This window comes from Ipomoea nil, unplaced genomic scaffold, assembly GCF_001879475.1.
Source record: "Ipomoea nil cultivar Tokyo-kokei standard unplaced genomic scaffold, Asagao_1.1 scaffold0876, whole genome shotgun sequence".
NCBI lineage: Eukaryota > Viridiplantae > Streptophyta > Magnoliopsida > Solanales > Convolvulaceae > Ipomoea > Ipomoea nil.
Window position 1 is genome coordinate 202045 of NW_017617304.1, and position 18103 is coordinate 220147.

Sequence of the window (18103 nt, forward strand, 5' to 3'; positions counted from 1 at the left end):
ACGGGAAGCCACAGATATATATATATATATATATATATATATATATATATATATATATATATATATATAAGTCTTAGATCTGGAAAAATCGGAGTATATCAAACTTTTAAAAATCAAACCAAGGACTTTGTGGTTTATTGGTACTAAGTTGCTCCCTTGTGTGAGAGTTGATGGGTTTGATCCTTGGCGAAGGCGATTATGGTAACATATGATGTAGTAGCTTGTATATGTGGGTATCTTTTCCTCTTATAAAGAAAAAAAAAATTAAAAAAGCGATTGCATTTTCGTAATTATCACCAACTTTAATATAAAAACTTGAACACTAAAATTTGCAATTCTCATACTTTTCTAGGTTTGCACATTTAGTATTAACATTTTGCATATTTAGTATTAAAAGATTGCACTTGCAAAAGTGAATTGCACTTAGGGTTTCGATTTTAGAGTTTATGAGTGGATTTTTTATTTTATTTGGTTTAGTGGTTCACTTTTTACTGCTTAAGATCTAGCATTACAGTTTAGATTTAAAATTTAATTTTTTTTTTGTAATGTCATTGTTGTGACACCCCGAAAATTATTCCTATAACCCAAATTAGTCTCTTAAATATTCCCTAAGGATGGATTTAATCCTCCTAGTTACCCTTGCAATTCTTTTTATAATTTAGCATTGAATCTAGTTAGGGGATCTAGTTTGACCTAAATCCTTTAACCTTTTTAATATGGTCAATGGGTTGGACCTTATTTTATAACCTTTGGACCCTAGCCTTACTTAAAAGGAACCTTTCTAGCCTTTATGTTGAAGGAAGAAGGCCCTTAATGGTCATTTCAGAATTTCTAACTTGGAACCCAAGCTACTACCTAAACACACTCACCCTAGAATCCCCACACTTGGCCAAAACTGAAAGGTCTTCACCCCATTAAAATTTATTGTCACAAACCTTAAAAGCATCTTAAAATTCCCTCTGCTGTCAACATTTACTAAATGCTAAGCAATACCAACTCAAAAGATCATTTCTAAGAACCCACAGAAATAATGATGTAAAAGAAGCGCTTTTATTATTCCAATGTCATATTTAAATGACCCTTCATCAAGCATAAAATGAATATGGATTTGATATTCCAATGGGTGAGCTCACAATACTATAGTTCATGTAGAGATTAGATTAGTGAAAAACAACAATTTTGTAATGTCGTTGTTTCACGTACAACATTCTCACATAAAAATAATTACTGGCAAATGAGTTCATTCACCCATGTTCAAAAAATTTCATGATTTATATGAATGTTTTTAGGATTACCAAATCAGCTATTCGACCAAACTTGACTGATATTTTGATATTAAAAACTTTTTTTCACCATGCATGATGGACACACAAAGCAGTACAAAAGGAAATGGTACATGAAAATATATTTCTCTTAGGCTAACTTTATCCTTAAAATACTCACTTTTAAAAGTGAATCTTATCTCCACATCACTAAATTTACAATTTCTTCACTATTTCTCTACATCCTTGCAATATTTTCTCACTTTTAAAAGTGGACACACTTTTCATATCACATTACAATAAAATAACAAAATAAAAAAAAAGGTAGAAAAAGCTCCCGAATACTACCATGCGACAACCTTTATTTATACTTTGCAAGCTTGGCAGTACACAAAAGTAAATAATAATAATAATAAATAAATAAATAAATAAATAAATAAATAAAAGTATTTTTCTTGTATAGACACTTCATTTTGCAAGCATCATCATGTCAAGCAACAAAATTCAACTGTTAATCTAAAAAAAAAAAAAAAAAAAAAAAAAAAAAAAAATTATCTAGTTATCCTATTACTTTCGTAAAAGATTGAAAATAAACCAAGTTCATGCTTTGAAGACTACACGGTTTCATCCGCTTTAATCATTGCTCCTAAAAAAAAAGTATTATATATATATATATATATATATATATATATATATATATATATATATATATATATATATATATATATCCAACCACCCATATCTTCATGATTAATATGCATGTACCCGCATGGGCAGCTCAACTGATCACAGAGGTGAAACTTTGGAAGAATGACCAGGGATCGAGTCTCACTAGCGGCAGTGTGGGAGCAACCTCTCAAAGTTAGGGGGGTTCCTTGTGAAACTTTGGAAGAATGACCAGGGATCAAGTCTCACTAGCGGCAGTGTGGGAGCAACCTCTCAAAGTTAGGGGGGTTCCTTGTGCGCAGTGAGCACATGTTTAACCTATGTGGTTCATGTTCAGTTGATTTACATCACTTTGGAGTTAGGGGGTTCCTTGTGCGCAGTGAGCACATGTTTAACCTATGTGGTTCATGTTCAGTTGATTTACATCCTCTCAAAGTGAGGGGGGTTCCTTGTGCGCAGTGAGCACAGGTTTAACCTATGTGGTTCATGTTCAGTTGATTTACATCCTCTCAAAGTGAGGGGGGTTCCTTGTGCGCAGTGAGCACAGGTTTAACCTATGTGGTTCATGTTCAGTTGATTTACATCCTCTCAAAGTGAGGGGGGTTCCTTGTGCGCAGTGAGCACAGGTTTAACCTATGTGGTTCATGTTCAGTTGATTTACATCCTCAAATGTGGTTCATGTTCAGTTGATTTACATCCTCTCATTTACGTCCTCTCAAAGTGAGGGGGGTTCCTTGTGCGCAGTGAGCACAGGTTTAACATATGTGGTTCATGTTCAGTTGATTTACATCCTCAAATGTGGTTCATGTTCAGTTGATTTACATCCTCTCATTTACGTCCTCTCAAAGTGAGTGGGGTTCCTTGTGCGCAGTGAGCACAGGTTTAACCTATGTGGTTCATGTTCAGTTGATTTACATCCTCTCAAAGTGAGGGATCCTCTCATTTACATCCTCTCAAAGTGCGGGGGGTTCCTTGTGCGCAGTGAGCACATGTTTAACCTATGTGGTTCATGTTCAGTTGATTTACATCCTCTCAAAGTGAGGGGGGTTCCAGTTGATTTACATCCTCGTGAGGGGGTTCCTTGTGCGCAGTGAGCACAGGTTTAACCTATGTGGTTCAGTTAATTTACATCCTCCCAAATGCTCTGTCGAATTGGGGTTCAGTCTTTTGGAAGAATGATTAAATATGCAACCCATTATTCGACCAACTTGACTCAGATTGCTATTAAAAACTATTTTTCACCCATACATGGGTGTTGCATGCATGATGGACACACAAAGCAGTATGAAAGGAAGTGGTACATGAAAATATATTTCTCTTAGGCTAACTTTATCCTTAAAATACTCACTTTCAAAAATGAATCATACCTCCACATCATCAAATTTATAATTTTTCACTATTTCTCTACACCTTCGCAATACTTTCTCACTTTCAAAAACGGTCACACTTTTCATATCACATTACAATAAAATAACAAAATAAAAAGAAGGTACAAAAAGGCTACCGAATACTACCATGCGACAACGTTTTTTTTACTTTGCAAACTTGTAATACACACAAATAACAACAATTTTTTTTTAAAAGAAATAGTTTTCACTTGTATAGACACATCATTTTGCAAGCCTCATCCTTTTAAGAGTAAAATTAGCCTTATTTCAGACTTAACACTTTGACAAATAATCCTCTTAAATTCAACTGATGATTGAATTTGCCACGCAACCAAATTCAATTGTTAATCTAAAAAAAAAAAACAAAAACAAAAAAGCAAATAAAAAAATTATCTAGTTATCCTATTGCTTGTGTAAAAGATTGAAAATACTTTGAAGACTATTCGGTGCCATCCTCTTTAATCATTGCTCTTAAAAAAAAAAAAAAAAAAAAAAAACATATCCAACCACCCATCTCTTCCTTTCAATTCAAATCCAAGCAAATAAAAACAAACGAATCAAAACAACAATTTGCACCTCCAGAAAGTTACTTCCTGTGTCATTTCAAAAACAGATGGGGTGGCTACATATAATTTCCACTATTTGTTCGGCAAAAAAAGGGGGAAGATACAATCATAATTTTCCAGTAAAGCTTATATGATAGCTGCCACAAAATACAAAGTCATCAAATAATGAGAGAATTTCTTGTATTCTATCAGACTAAAGAATTGATCTGTCAGTCTAAACCGTGGCGTGATTCATTACAAATCTAGAGCTTCTTCTTTTCTAGACTTGCCGCAGCACGCCTTTGTCGGTGCTTCCACGCTGGCATCTTCCCCGGGAAGGCCCACCTCAACAATCGTTCCCACGAGTAGCAAAACAGGAACATGAGAACTGCCCATAGCAACAACTTATCTCTCAATCCGGTTGGCAACGGGACTAACTTCAACCAGTCATTCAAGTTCCTGAATAAATCAGAGGTGATAACAGTGAAAAAACAAACAGCACCCAACAGGGAGTAAAGAAATGGTTTGTTTTCTGATATGCTCTGGTTGAAAGGACGGCCCATGTAGTTCACCGCAAAGGTAGCCACCTGCAGCATCATGCTCACCATGTATGAAACTGTATTCACAAGGTTCGGATGAAAATCGGAGTCTGGCTCGATACATTCATCTGGCATGTATTTGTTGGCTTCATTGACGGAAGAAATCAAGAAAAAGAGGTGAATGGCAAATTGCCCTAGAAGAGAGAGAAAAACATAGGCGCAGAAGATATTTGGATGAGGGCGCTCAGCTGAAAGGTTTTGAATTGGGCGAGCATGCGAAATGAATAGAAAGAAGGCAGCAGTAAATACCCCACTGATTGTAGCCTGGACGTCACCAAGTTTGACACCATCCAAGTACATCACACTCAATACATAGGCAGTCGCAAGGCAGTTAAGTCCAAGTATTTTAAACATCTGGAGGGTGGTTACTAGGGTACTGCGACCTTGACGGATGATGTCTGTGGTAGGGGCTACTGAAGCATGCTTTGCAGTGAATGGTGATGCCATTGAGGCATCCCCAAGTTTAACAATAGGGGCTTGACCATCACCGCCCTCATTTAGCTCATCCATCAGTTTCTTCAACTTCTCCCGTTGCATCTCTGCCGGTGTAAGATGGCGGTTAGCAGCTTGGCTACTGGTGGATTCTGACCTTGAACTACCTCTACTATTCACACTACCATCTCCATTCTCTATTGCAGGCTTGAGTTTCTTTGACTTGGGATTTTTTGGGGTTTCATTTTTAGATGGTGCAGATTTCTCACCCTTAGAGGGCGGAATTGCATTCAACAAAGCTACTCCAACATGTGCCTGAAGGAAAAGAATTACATTAAAATAATACCCTGACCAACCACTTTCAGCAACCTAGCTAAAAAATGTAAAGGCACAGGTTTTGCAATCATGCTACTTCAATTCTCCTCAGTATAAGCAAAGGCAATTTTTTTTGTTATTGTTAATGGGGACAACTTGGTCAATTCACGGCAATCTGCAACAATTCACCTCTTGAAATTCACAAATAACAATCTAGAACATTGAACCATGATATACCTGCTTCAAAGCACCAACATCGTTAGTTCCATCACCACACATCAATGCTATCCTTCCCACAGACTTAAATGTGGTCATAATAAGTTCCTTTTGCTCAGGGGCAACCCTTGCAAATACCTGGAAAACAGAAGACCCTTTTTACAAACTAAAATAAAAAGAGATCAAGCAAGAGAGAGAGAGACAAGCGTGTTTTATTCAGCACAACCTTGACATATGGAATTACTTTAAGTGTAGCTGATGTCTGCTGCAACATCTCAACACATTCACCTCCAATACAAAGATCATAAGTTTCTGAAAGAGCTTCTACTTCATTCTCACTATTAAATCAATATAAAGAAGAAAGTCAGAATATGAATAGAAATTTAAAAAGAATAAAACCATTCAGAGTGTTTATGTACATAGACATAAGTCTTCCATTTTTTTAACTCCTAGTAAAACCAGAACAAAAGGTGTGGACTGTAGAACAGACAACACTATGGAAACATGGAAAAATTCCAGTCATAGAGCCCACAATATGAGAAGAAATATAACTGTCAGAAACTACTAAAGCAGGGCAAACATGCAAATATTAGAAATGGTCTTTAAATACAGTTATATGTACCTGTAACTGACTATGTCAGTCTCATCAGGCGAAACCCAGTCATATTTTTCACTGTTCTTTGCACGGTTAAGAATCATTGCTGGTTTGGAAATGATGTGAACTTGACTAGCTACATGGCAAGCTGTCAAAGCTTGATCACCAGTAATCATAACCTAAAAATAACATGGAAATGAGTATTTTATCAAACCCTAAAATTATGTGGAGATGAGTACTCAAATTACAGTGTTACACAGAGATCTGAGATATCTACATACCAAATCATGTGATGATTTTTTTAACTCAGACAATACAGTAGCTGAATCTACTCTGATGGGGCAATTAAATACCTGAATTTTATTAGAAGAAGATTGAAATAAACAAATAAATAATAAAGATACCAGATGAATTATATAATACATAAAATGAGATTGAGTTACCGCAAAGCCAGCAAAAGTAAGGCCACTTTCCACAATGTCTCTTTCCAGGCTTCTGGCTTCACTAACCTTCAACAAGTTGTAAAATATAACAGACATCTTAGAAAGATAAACAATGCAAGGGGAAAAATGAAAAAGCAATAAGGAGGGAAAAAAGTACATATGTACAACATTAAAGCAAAATGGCACAAAGACACAAATGACTTAAACACTATTGTTACGAAAGTAAAGAGAAGATTTCTGAATATGATGTCTTATAGAAAAAAGAATACAAAGCCCTATAAATACATGCTAGAAGACTTAGAATAGGAAACAAGTTTCTATATACCAACCTACCTACCTAAATCCCTAAGACTGCCTAATCTCTAGAGATTCCATATATTAAATATATATTCCATAACATTTCCCCTCAAGTTGGAGCATAGATATTAATCATGCCCAACTTGTTACACAAATAACTGATTACCTAAATATAACTAACCCAAAATAACTAAATAACGAACTAACTCAAATCTATTTGGGACACTCCCTTGAAATGAAAGCTTGGACACCACCAATATCACAGACATCTGGGTAAACTCAAAGTGGAGCGAACAAGCTCAAGATTGGACACTCCCCCTGCAACCGAAGCTTGGACGCCACCAATACCACGGACAAACACCGGGTGAACTCGAAGTGGACCGAATAAACTTGGGATTGAACCCTCCCCATGAACCGAAAGCTTGGACGTCACCAATACCGCAACTCCGGGTAAACACAAAGTGGACCGAACAAGTTTGGACAAACAAGGTAAAGAATACAAACTCCGAACTGGAGGACACACATTCTTTACCAACGAAAGGGAAACATGCCCCAAACGACAATGAGCACCAAAAAAGAGGGAGACAACACCAAAACAAGCAACGGACTCCATCCTTCTAGAGGTCAAATGTAGAGATCCCCTAGACGCAAGCCCCTCACCAATCATCCTCTTCGTCATACTCAGCCATACCCACCAACACAAATCACAAACAGATCACAAAACACACAAAAAAGGGAGCCTGAATGTGTACGAGACAAACTGACCGTAGAGCAAAAGGCAATGGTCCAAACTAAGCCCAGAACCAAGACAAACAGACTTAGGTGACCCAAGAAAAGGTTGACCAAAACGTTTTCGAATCGTTGGAGGAGCCTCACGCACCGGCGCGTGAGGTTCACGCGCTAGTCAAAACATGACGACAACGAAACGAAAAAATAATTATCGTAAAGGCTCTGGTAAGTAAAGAGAAGATTTCTGAATATGCTGTCTTATAGAAAAGAGAATACGAAGCCCTATAAATACATGGCTAGAAGACACTAGAATAGGAAACAAGTTTCCATATGCCTACCTACCTACCTAAATCCCTAAGACTGCCTAATCTCTAGAGATTCCATATATTAAATATATATTCCATAACAACTTCCAGTCCCCAATAAAACAAACTATGCATAAGGGACCACTTCAATGCAGAAGGCTAAGATCTTGAGCTCAAATAACGATATAGTATTAGTGCCAAAGGATCTTGAAATGCGAAAGATCACAACAAGAGTTTTGACATACTTTTATCCAATGATCACGCATAAGGGATCACTTCAATGCAGAAGGCCAGGATCTTAAAAGCTTAAGGGTGTTTGGTTCAAGTTATATAAGATAACTAAGGTTATATCTGCTTGGGAATATAAGATTCATGTGTTTGGTTCAGGTTATATAATTTTCCCAAGGAATATAACATAACCTCCAAATGAGACTTTTAGCTATTTGAAGGGAATGTGAGATACCCTCCCCTTCCTTAGGTATTCTCTCATTCCCTTGGCTTTAATTATTTTTTTCATTTTAATCCATTGATTTTTCTCCCATTCAAGACATAGAATGTTTCTCAAGCTCAAACTCTTTAGTTAATTGTTTTCAAATGATTTACTTCTATATTTTATCATTGCCTTATTTATTTATTTTAATTTTGAAATTTATTGAAGTACATAAAAATAGGTTAAGAATATTAAAGCAAAATACTCCCAAAAAAATAAATAAAAAACTCTTCAACTAAACATGTTTATATTACATACCTCAATTTTAACTAAACACAGTAATATAACATTCCCAATAATCTAACATTCCCTAAGGTAATCTAACATTCCGTGAACCAAACGCCCCCTAAAATCCATATAGGATCAGAGGATCTTGAAATGCCAAAGATCATAACAAGAGTTTTGCCATACTTTTATCCAATGATGTGGCTACTTCTCTCAAATAAACCTAAAAATGTGTGGCTTTTGAATACTGTAATCTACTATAAAATGTGAGCACAATTTTTCTGGGATCTACAGTTTACATGCTTCTAAGACAGATAATGGTAATGGAAATAATAGATTTCCAGATAAGGGAGTCTTACTGTCATCTCTGGAAGAGGTTTAAAAGCCAGGGCCAATACTCGTGATCCTTGACGGGTGTATTTCTTGTAGGTAGGGACATAGAAATGTGGAACATCAACAAGTCTATCCTGAATTGTTTCTGGTGCACCCTGAAAATTAATTGGAAACAACTTATAAGGGTGCTCTGAAATGATCAGCTGCTCACCCTTCAAGGTTAGATGATGGAAAAATCACATTCATGCAACAGGCAAAAGGTTTCTCCAGCTTCTTGTTTTTTTTTCCGACCGAGTGGTTGTTTGGGGGTGATATATTCAAGCTACTTGGTACATGGCAAGAATGTAGTAATTACTTTTTGCATTTTTAGGAAAAGTATTTCAACATTCAAATGCACAAGTAACAACAAAGAAGTCTTTTATGTGCAGACTAAGAAATTGATGTATAGGATGGTTAAACATAAAACCATGTTTGTAACTAATCTGCTAAGAGTGTAATAAAAATACTGGACAAGATCAAGCTAGCAAACAAGCAACTTACATAAATACTGGACAAGATCACGCTAGCAGACAAGCAACTTACATAATGCTATTTTATATTAGAGTAATTTCATAAAATATCCATGATTCTCTACTTCTAAAGGATTCCTACACACACACACACACACACACACACACACACACACAAAAAAAAAAAAAAAAAAAAAAACCTCCCTCTGTCCAACTTAATTTGTCCTCTTTTCCCTTTTAGTTCATCTTAAAATAATGTCCACTTTCCTAATTTACATACAACTACCACTGACTTTTTTACTTACAAGTAAAAAATTTACCCTTTACTCCTTTTAACTTTTCTAGGTCAGTCCTAATACACTTCCTTTTAGAAAGAAAAATTTGGAAAGGATGTTATATTTTATTTGTTTTCTTAAAAATCATGCCAAACACAACTATCACTTACAAAATGGGACGGAGGGAATATTAACCTTTTTTACTCACTATGACATGTAGATTGGAAAGTAATAACAATACAGAAAGTACATGTGAAAATCTCTAATAATTAATAAGTTAGTAGTTATCAACAATTTTATGTTATTCTCTATGTGCAAACCTTTACAACGGCAAAAAATCTGCTCCAATAAGTTAGTAGTTATCAACAAAATGGGACGGAGGGAATATAGAGCACCGTCTACAAGCCCATGCCAACTCCCTAAAATTTTTTAAGAATATATATAAAAATCTCTATGTGCAAACCTTTACAAAGGCAAAAAATTGCTCCTGCATCCGAACAACCACTGCCATTCTCTTCAAGTGAGATGCAAAATGGTGCCTATGCACAATTTGAACAGCATCACCTCCACCCCTGCAGGAGTAGACAATAATTCACAACATATGAGAAGAAATGGAAGCCAATCAAGATAAAGAAACCAAAGAAATGCTCAACAGAAATGGAAAAAATTTCAAACCAATTTCAAATGTATTTTAGCCATGAGCCCATGAGGTGTAGAAATTAATATGAAAATTAGTATATACCAAAAAAAAAAAAAAAAAAGCTTAACATTGATAAAAATCGTTGCAATTTAGAAACCTCTTGCCAGATAGTTCTTATCGTTGATAAAAACCCACGTACATTCCTAGATAAATGTATGCTTGTATTTTGCACAATGGCGTGCCACAATCATAAAAAAAGATTTAGTTGACCTATATACTCTTGGAAGACAATACCAACATACATACAGATAGATATCCATATAGGAGATACAAGAAAGAAAGAGATGAAACAAGATAAAATTAGGAAAAGGCTTGATTAATCCAACACTGTTGTAAAAATGACAATTCAATGGCATGCTTACTTTTTTGGCATGGCTTTTTCATCTGATTTGTATGACCAATCAATCCCCTTAAGTGCAGCCTTCTCCAGAGGATCACCAACCTACATTACCCAAAAAAGGGAGAAAATTGGCCCTAGAACATAGAGAAAAACACACAAGATTTCCCCCAACAGCTGAAACTACCAGAAAAACACACAGCAACTTCCCTATAATGGTCTTCAATGTGGCCGTTCAAGCAAGAGATGCAGGCAAGAAGCAATAAAAATTTGCTTATTATTTGGTGATTCATTATATTTGATGGTATAAAAATACCAGTAGAAGTTAGCTAACTTGCAAATTCAGGTTCTTCAAAGGCAGCCAACTTTTCTCCATTCTATAGGCATGGATTTTATTTAGCAGGCCAAAAACTAGAATTAGAGACTTCAATAATGGAGTGAATTGCAGATTATCAATAGGAACTGATACTACTTCATAAAAACTCATAATAAAAGAATTGATACCATGCACATCACTGACGATGTAGCCTAAGTTGGAGAACACACACCCTCAGACTAGATTCTATGCTACAGGAACCTATGCCCTTGGTCAACAATGAAGCATAACCCTACACCTAGAAGGAATAACAATTTGAAAAGCATGGTCTCAGAATATATTTACTTCAAATTCTTACCAGCTTATTATCAACAAAAACCAATGCATGGCAAGAGGCAAGAATTTCCAGAGCTCGTCTTGGGACTTTAATCATATCTCTTTCCAAGTCTTCACTATCTGTCAGCCCACCAACTCCAGAGAATTCCTGACAGTTGAAACATCAAAATGTCAAAAAATGAAGTGCCCAAAAGGCCAAAAGGTGAGATGATATTGCCAGCTCCATACCATGTCATCTGATGTCAACGTCCCAGTCTTATCAAAACAACATATATCAACCTGCAGAAGGAACCAAACTAAGTTGAATTTTGCAGTATAGAAAGGCAGCTAATCAATTTAAAAGTAAGTTTTCCTATTCAAGGTCAAGTACTATTTCATCTCTAGTTTCTCATAGTTCAGAATTCTTGAACTAAAAATACATATCGACTTTCGAGAATTCCAATCACAGAATCTATTTTGTCCCCTCTGTTCTCAACAGCGGGGAAAAAGGAACAAAACTAACCTATTTATGACAGTGTTAAAGCAGTTTTAACTGTGTATAGACAAAGCTAAAATAATTCTTTTGCAGGTAGTTAAAGATAATGGTAATGGGTCAGCCTCATTTCCCCAATAGTTGCTCTTCCAATGACCAAATAACCATATATAAGTGAGTGCAGTTAATCAGTTATGCATTTAAATAATGTCCAACAAAATGAATCATCAAATGCTTGCAGAGGAGAGAAGTTGGAAATACAGCACAAAACGTTTCATTGATAAATATCAAATCTATCAATATAATATTCTAAAAGGGGTTATGTTAATTATATATGGTTAATGTTCATAAATGTGACAAATGTCAGTTAATACTATAATTGCATCCTTAAAAATCCAAAAATACCTTCCCGGCAAATGGGATTCGAAATGGCTCAGTGCAAAATATCCCACGTCGTGCTAGTGCAATCAAAGATGTATTAACCGCTATTGATAGTTCCATTGGTAGCTCAGGGGGGATGACTGAAGTAATAATCAGGGAACAACTGAGAACCAGCTTGTATTTACTTCTTGTTGGGTCCTCAAGCCCCTGCATTAGGAAACCCATATCAGAAACAAGACCATTTCACATCATATTCAATAATTAAATTCAACATAAGTTTACAGGAATGCCATATTCACAAATTTACACTATACACTATAGCTCCACCTTAGAAAACTTAGAAAAACTATTTTCCTGTTTTTCAGGTTTATAATCACATAAAGATATGTTATACCTTTTTAAGAACATAGCCAGCTGCTATTAGTGCAAACACGACCAAAAAGAGAATGAATAGTCCACTTTCCCAGCTGTTAGCAGTTACCTATGACATAGAAATTAGGGCATCATTATGATCTATCCAGTGCCTGCATAACCTTGATCAAGCAGTGTTTTTACAGAATTACCCTCTCAGTGGAAAATAATATAGTCCGCATCAATTTTCCTTGGCTAGTCTCAAACCCAGTTCTTAGAACAACAGCCAAGCAGCCACCATCAGGGGTCTTCATTTGATGTGTCTACACATACAGAACCAAAAAGATCAAAATATGAACTGACATAAAAGAATTGGATAAAACAAAATAAAGCTATAAATGACCTTATCCGGTGTGTGTTGCAAAATCTTTGTTCCACCAAAAAGGACGTGAGCTTTATTTCGTCTAGCTGATAATTTCTCACCAGCTCCTCTACCCATGATTGAAACCTGAAATTAGCATAGGAAACTCTCTTTCACCATGAAAAATAAAAACAAAATAATGCTCTGTACAAAAAAACATCCATCTTCCGTAGCTCACACTCATGCCCCATGGATAGAAATTTAAGATGCCAAAAAAAAAAAAAAAAAAAAAAAAAAAAAAACGCCAACAATAACATCTGCTAAAATTAAACAATTCTCCTTTGCATATAAATAATTACATAGTCAGCGTGTTTACAGTTCCTACCTATAAAAACAACATTTCCGTTATTATATACTGTACTCATTACTCACTACACATTGCAAAACTAATTGTATTGATAGAAGCACAAGTTACAAAATTTTAGTGACTGGAAACCTGATATGGAGAAAACAATAGAAAGTGCAGAGAAAGATCACATGTATTATTTTTTTTATGAAGTTATGTGCCAATCCAAGAAACTCTTTCAGAAACTCAAAGCCATTGTACTGAAAATTCCAAATTATTGTGATCCTATCTTCTGTATTATCAGAATCTATCATAACTTCTTGCAACCAAGCATTGCTATTAGAACTCCAAAAGTTCATTCCACCATGTTGAGCAAAAGGTACTAGTGGAAATAACATTCACCGCTCATAAAAATCAAGCCAAATGAGTGAATGACAAAGGAAATAAAAAGAAACTAACCTTCCATTGGGGAGTGGATTCACCAGTCAGTATAGCTTCATTCACAATAGCACTTCCAGCTAGCAAAAGCATGTCAGCTGGCACATTCTTGTCCTCTCCACTTTGACCAACAGAACGCCCAATGGACACAACATCTCCAGGCAATAGGTCAGTTCCAGATAATTTTACCCACCTAAAATAGAAACTCTTATTGCATGGGAAAAATCTATCCATATTTTCTACATCTTATAAGCATCATATAGTAGTAACAATAAACTGAAGAAAACAAATAGTATTTGAATAACATACTTGCCACAGCGATACACCATCAAAGTCTCACTATCAACTCTTACACGTCTAAGCTCAGATAGAGTCTTTATACGGCTCTTAGCCATTGTTGACTCAAACATAAACAGCATAAACAAGGTGAACAAACTATAGTACCAGTATTCATCTAAACACCATAAACCCACACAAAAGACCTGCATAAACAAGCAATAACAAAAAATGAGAAAATTGGCAGATTATAATATGAATTAAATTACAAAGGGAGCATCAAGAACTCAGAACAAAAAAGAATACTTCAATAGGGCTGAATAGAGGAATGACTATAAATCATATCAAACCTGGAATACAAAAAATGGTTCCATGCATTGTTCTTTCATTAATTTCTGAAATGTGGGCTGAGGATATTCAAATCTACAGTCAGGAAAGTAAAGATTAGGAGCAGAAGGAAACAACTAAGATAATGCAAACATGAATCTGACTTCAATAAATAAAAAAATGGTGCACATCATTGACAGGAATGCAAACAGGGGCCAAGCAAAGGTGAATGTTCCAAGCATAGGAAATATTCTAAGAATAAGGTCAGAGGCTAGTTCTGAAGCTTTCATTGTCGTGTGGAAGGATTAAAACATGGAAAATAGGCACTTTCTTAAAATTAATTCAATCATTTCAATGTTGAAACTGTAAAAGTTGCATTGATGCATGTTGGATCAATAAATTTCAGTATAACAGAAGAGTTGCTCTCATATATTATGGAAAGTAGCCAATAGATAAAGACCACAGAAATAGAATGTTGTCAAAGCCAAGTTGAAAGAATATTGATTCTATTTTTTATTTTCATATGGTCTTTTCTTTCTATCCTTTTTCCATTTCAAGGTTTTTCTTTTAAATTTTTTATGTTTTCTATCCTTTTTCCATTTCAAGGTTTTTCTTTTAAATTTTTTATGGACTGGGTGAGGGCAGGGCAGCTTAGGATTATAAGAGAAGTATTCTGAAGATGCCATCTCCCTTAGCATTCCCATATTTGAAAAGAATTTTGTAATTAACTAAATATAGAATGATACAGAACAAAGATGACTCACACATTCCGGCCCCATTTCTCAGTAGCAGCAACAACTTTAGCTTCAGTTCCATGGCCAGTATTCTTAAGATAGTATCCAAATGTTTCCTTGCAAGGATAAGGAAGCTTACAGAATGTTCCCTTCTCCTTTGAATAGATAAATCGTTGCTTCCTAAAATCAAAATAAATCTCATCCACATTTTCAGTGGATGAAGATGCCAGCTGCAGAAGCAAGAGTTTACATTAAAAGCTAAGTAACATTGAATACTTGGGAGTCACCATGAACATGAATCCAATTCATACTTGTGATAATTGACATCCTTAAAACAACATTATCAGGATCCCTAAAATCCGCACACTTTTTTTGCATAAAAAAATTATCAACAAGAGAAAGGGAAGATACAATTTTACGAAGATGCTAGAATGTAGAAGGGGCAAAACAGAAAGCAGAGTACAAAAAAACAGTGCACAGCGCTTATCCCATTACATCTGCCACATTTTCAGGTTAGACTGCGAGGCAATCACAATCAATGGTAATAAACATTGAAGAAGAGGTGGAACAAGGGCAATTAATCTACTTGTATGGTAGTAATTAAAGCTATGAGCCCTTATAGAGCATTCTGCCTCATTATTGATTCAGTGCCAGTGGGGAGGGTGAAACTAATAGAACTGATGATCTTGGATGATGTTGCCCACCATAATAATATATAAATAACACATTTTTAAAAATAGAAAATAGGAATATAGCAGTTTATTTAATTTTTGGAAATGTTGTATAATAATATACTTGGTAGCAGTAATGCTAGAGACATTTTTTATTGATTAGCAAACATCAAATCGAAGAAGAATGAAGTAAAAATAGTTGAAGATATTGAGTGGTAAAGTTCAAGTGCACAAATTCACAAAATTGCTCTACGTTTCCTAATTTAGTGATTTTTTAAGATGATAAAAGTGACAGTATTACATAATTAGCAAACAAAAATAAATTTAAGGAGAAATCTTAATGAGCCCAAATGAAATCAAGTTCCAAACCTTTCTAAGGTAGAGTGGCACAACTTCTTTAGAGCCACAGAATTTTGCCGGAGTAATTTTGCAGGCATCAGTAAGATGAATGTCATCAACCTGTCACATGAAGATTCAATTATGTTCAGATTTCAACTCAACTGGATGAACTGATCAGCTGTTGGGGACAAAGAATCAGTGAAAAATCAACCCACCATTTATATCATATAGTTAAGTTTAAGGAGGTTGTTAAAGGGAGGAAATTGTAACCCTTCTCATACAGTTTTTATCAAAACTTCTGAAGTTGGATGCAATAAAAAAAAAAATGTAGGCCATTTATATCACTCCTACACCAAGATTAACCAAACACCAGTAAATTCTATTAAAGCATTCCCCTTCCTTTTACCTCCTTGAACTAATATTAATACTAATAGTGTCAATACCCAAGTTGATAGAATCGGAAAAAAAAAAAAAAAAAAGACACTGTCCTTTTGAATTCCAATTTTATTAAGTTTTAATATTCAGTAAACATTACCAGCATCTTTGTTTCCACATAATACAAACTTTATTATAGAATAGAATGGCCATGTGACATAAAGAATCAACACATACGATCTCCCACCCTCACAAGTTACTCTACATTTGTTTCTTACAAGTAGTTGGAGAAGTAGTAAGCACAGAATTTATCAATCGAGAAAAATAAACATATATTACACTACTATATCCACAGATGCTCAAAGTCCTAGTATTATTAGTGTAGAAAATAAAATTCAATTCAAAAACACTTCAATCACACGAGGATAAAAAAATCTTCATTAAAGATTCCTGCACTTTAGGTAATTTGCAGACACCGTAAGATGGAACAGAGTAAAAGAGTAGAGTTTTATTGAGCAAATAAAAAGCAGAAAAAACTGGACCTTAGAATACTTGATAAAGCATTTGAAATCGACGGACCAAACGGTGAAGAGGAACACGAGAATGTGGGAAACTGCGATGCCGCCGAGAACTATACAGGCATCGACGAAATCCAAGCTAGGAATAACGGCAAGTAGCCACAACACATACAAAGACACGAAGGGCCAGACGTCCAAGCGCCATAGTCGGTGCCTCTTCCTCAGCAAATCCACACTATCCACCACTTTCCCACCGACCCGAAACCTCGTCATCTCTGCCGCCGGCGATAACCTAAGTCTGTGTATTGGAACTCATCGAAACGCTTTTTCAGGAGAGGAGAAGGAATCAAATTTGATTCGACGAGGAGTTTTGTCTAAGGGGCGGTCAAACGCAAGGAAAGGACATATCAGTCATTATTACATCGACCACGGGACATAAATTAAAAGTACATTTTTAATATAAGATACATTATTTATCAATGTAAGGTAATTTTTTAAAAGTACATTAAAGTTATTCATTGTATTTGTACATTAAAGATACATGGACCATGGTGAACATAAGTTATTCTTTGTACATTAAAACTGTACATTCTGATACTAATTTATAAAATAAAATAAAGATAATAACATTACTAATATATAAACTCTAATAATAATAATAATAATAAAAGAAAATATCAAGACCAACCACATTAGAGATCAGACAGCCTTCTTCATTTCTCAATGTTTGTCTCTCTCTCAAATGCTCCTTCAAGATACTTCTCTCTTGAATTTCCTTCACTCCAAGAGCTTAATCTCTGACTCTGGCCTAAATGCTCTACGCTTTGGGTCGTCTTCCTCGCCAATCTTCTCCGTCTGCAACTGAGATCAGGAGCTTGCTTCTTCAATCTGATCTCTATTGTTTGATTTAACCTCTTTTAATCCTTATCTACTACATATGTCTTTGATTACATTTCCATATCTGTGTTTAATTTAGGTCCTTGATATCTAGTTGCTTTTGAACTTTTGATTATCTATATTTAACCTATGTTTTCCTCAAATCTTCGAAATAGATACATGCATGTTTGATATGTTATTAGATTTGGAAATTTGAAATAGCCTTAGCTTGCTTCTCCATTCCATCGATTTTAAACTTTGATTGTAGTTCATAGTTGTTCATCGAGAAATTTATGCGTTTCTAGATGATTCATCTTATAATCGC

The 18103-nt window shown here is 35.2% G+C and overlaps 1 protein-coding gene across 1 annotated transcript; it reads right to left on the reverse strand.

The window, feature by feature from the left end:
• Positions 1 to 3875: 3875 nt before the first annotated feature.
• LOC109179104 (probable manganese-transporting ATPase PDR2) lies at positions 3876 to 17310 on the reverse strand. Its single transcript, XM_019328670.1, has 21 exons — positions 16927 to 17310; positions 16040 to 16129; positions 15030 to 15229; positions 14289 to 14361; positions 13972 to 14144; positions 13684 to 13855; positions 12921 to 13025; positions 12730 to 12840; positions 12561 to 12647; positions 12191 to 12373; positions 11542 to 11592; positions 11336 to 11461; positions 10687 to 10766; positions 10088 to 10196; positions 8867 to 8995; positions 6462 to 6527; positions 6300 to 6371; positions 6046 to 6197; positions 5650 to 5761; positions 5445 to 5561; positions 3876 to 5207 (listed from the first exon to the last, which is right to left on the reverse strand). Exons 1-21 carry the CDS (start codon positions 17173 to 17175, stop codon positions 4125 to 4127), a joined length of 3540 nt encoding a protein of 1179 aa, XP_019184215.1. The 5' UTR covers positions 17176 to 17310; the 3' UTR covers positions 3876 to 4124.
• Positions 17311 to 18103: the final 793 nt, after the last annotated feature.

What these genes read in the sequence shown, in the direction of transcription:
- LOC109179104 (XM_019328670.1), bottom strand. Translation starts at nt 17,175, where the DNA reads ATGACGAGGTTTCGGGTCGGTGGGAAAGTGGTGGATAGTGTGGATTTG. An exon ending in ATGGTGTATCGCTGTGGCAA is followed by an intron (nt 13,856 to 13,971) that starts GTATGTTATTCA and finishes TTTCTATTTTAG; the next exon opens with GTGGGTAAAATTATCTGGAA. An exon ending in CTGGCTATGTTCTTAAAAAG is followed by an intron (nt 12,374 to 12,560) that starts GTATAACATATC and finishes TTCCTAATGCAG; the next exon opens with GGGCTTGAGGACCCAACAAG.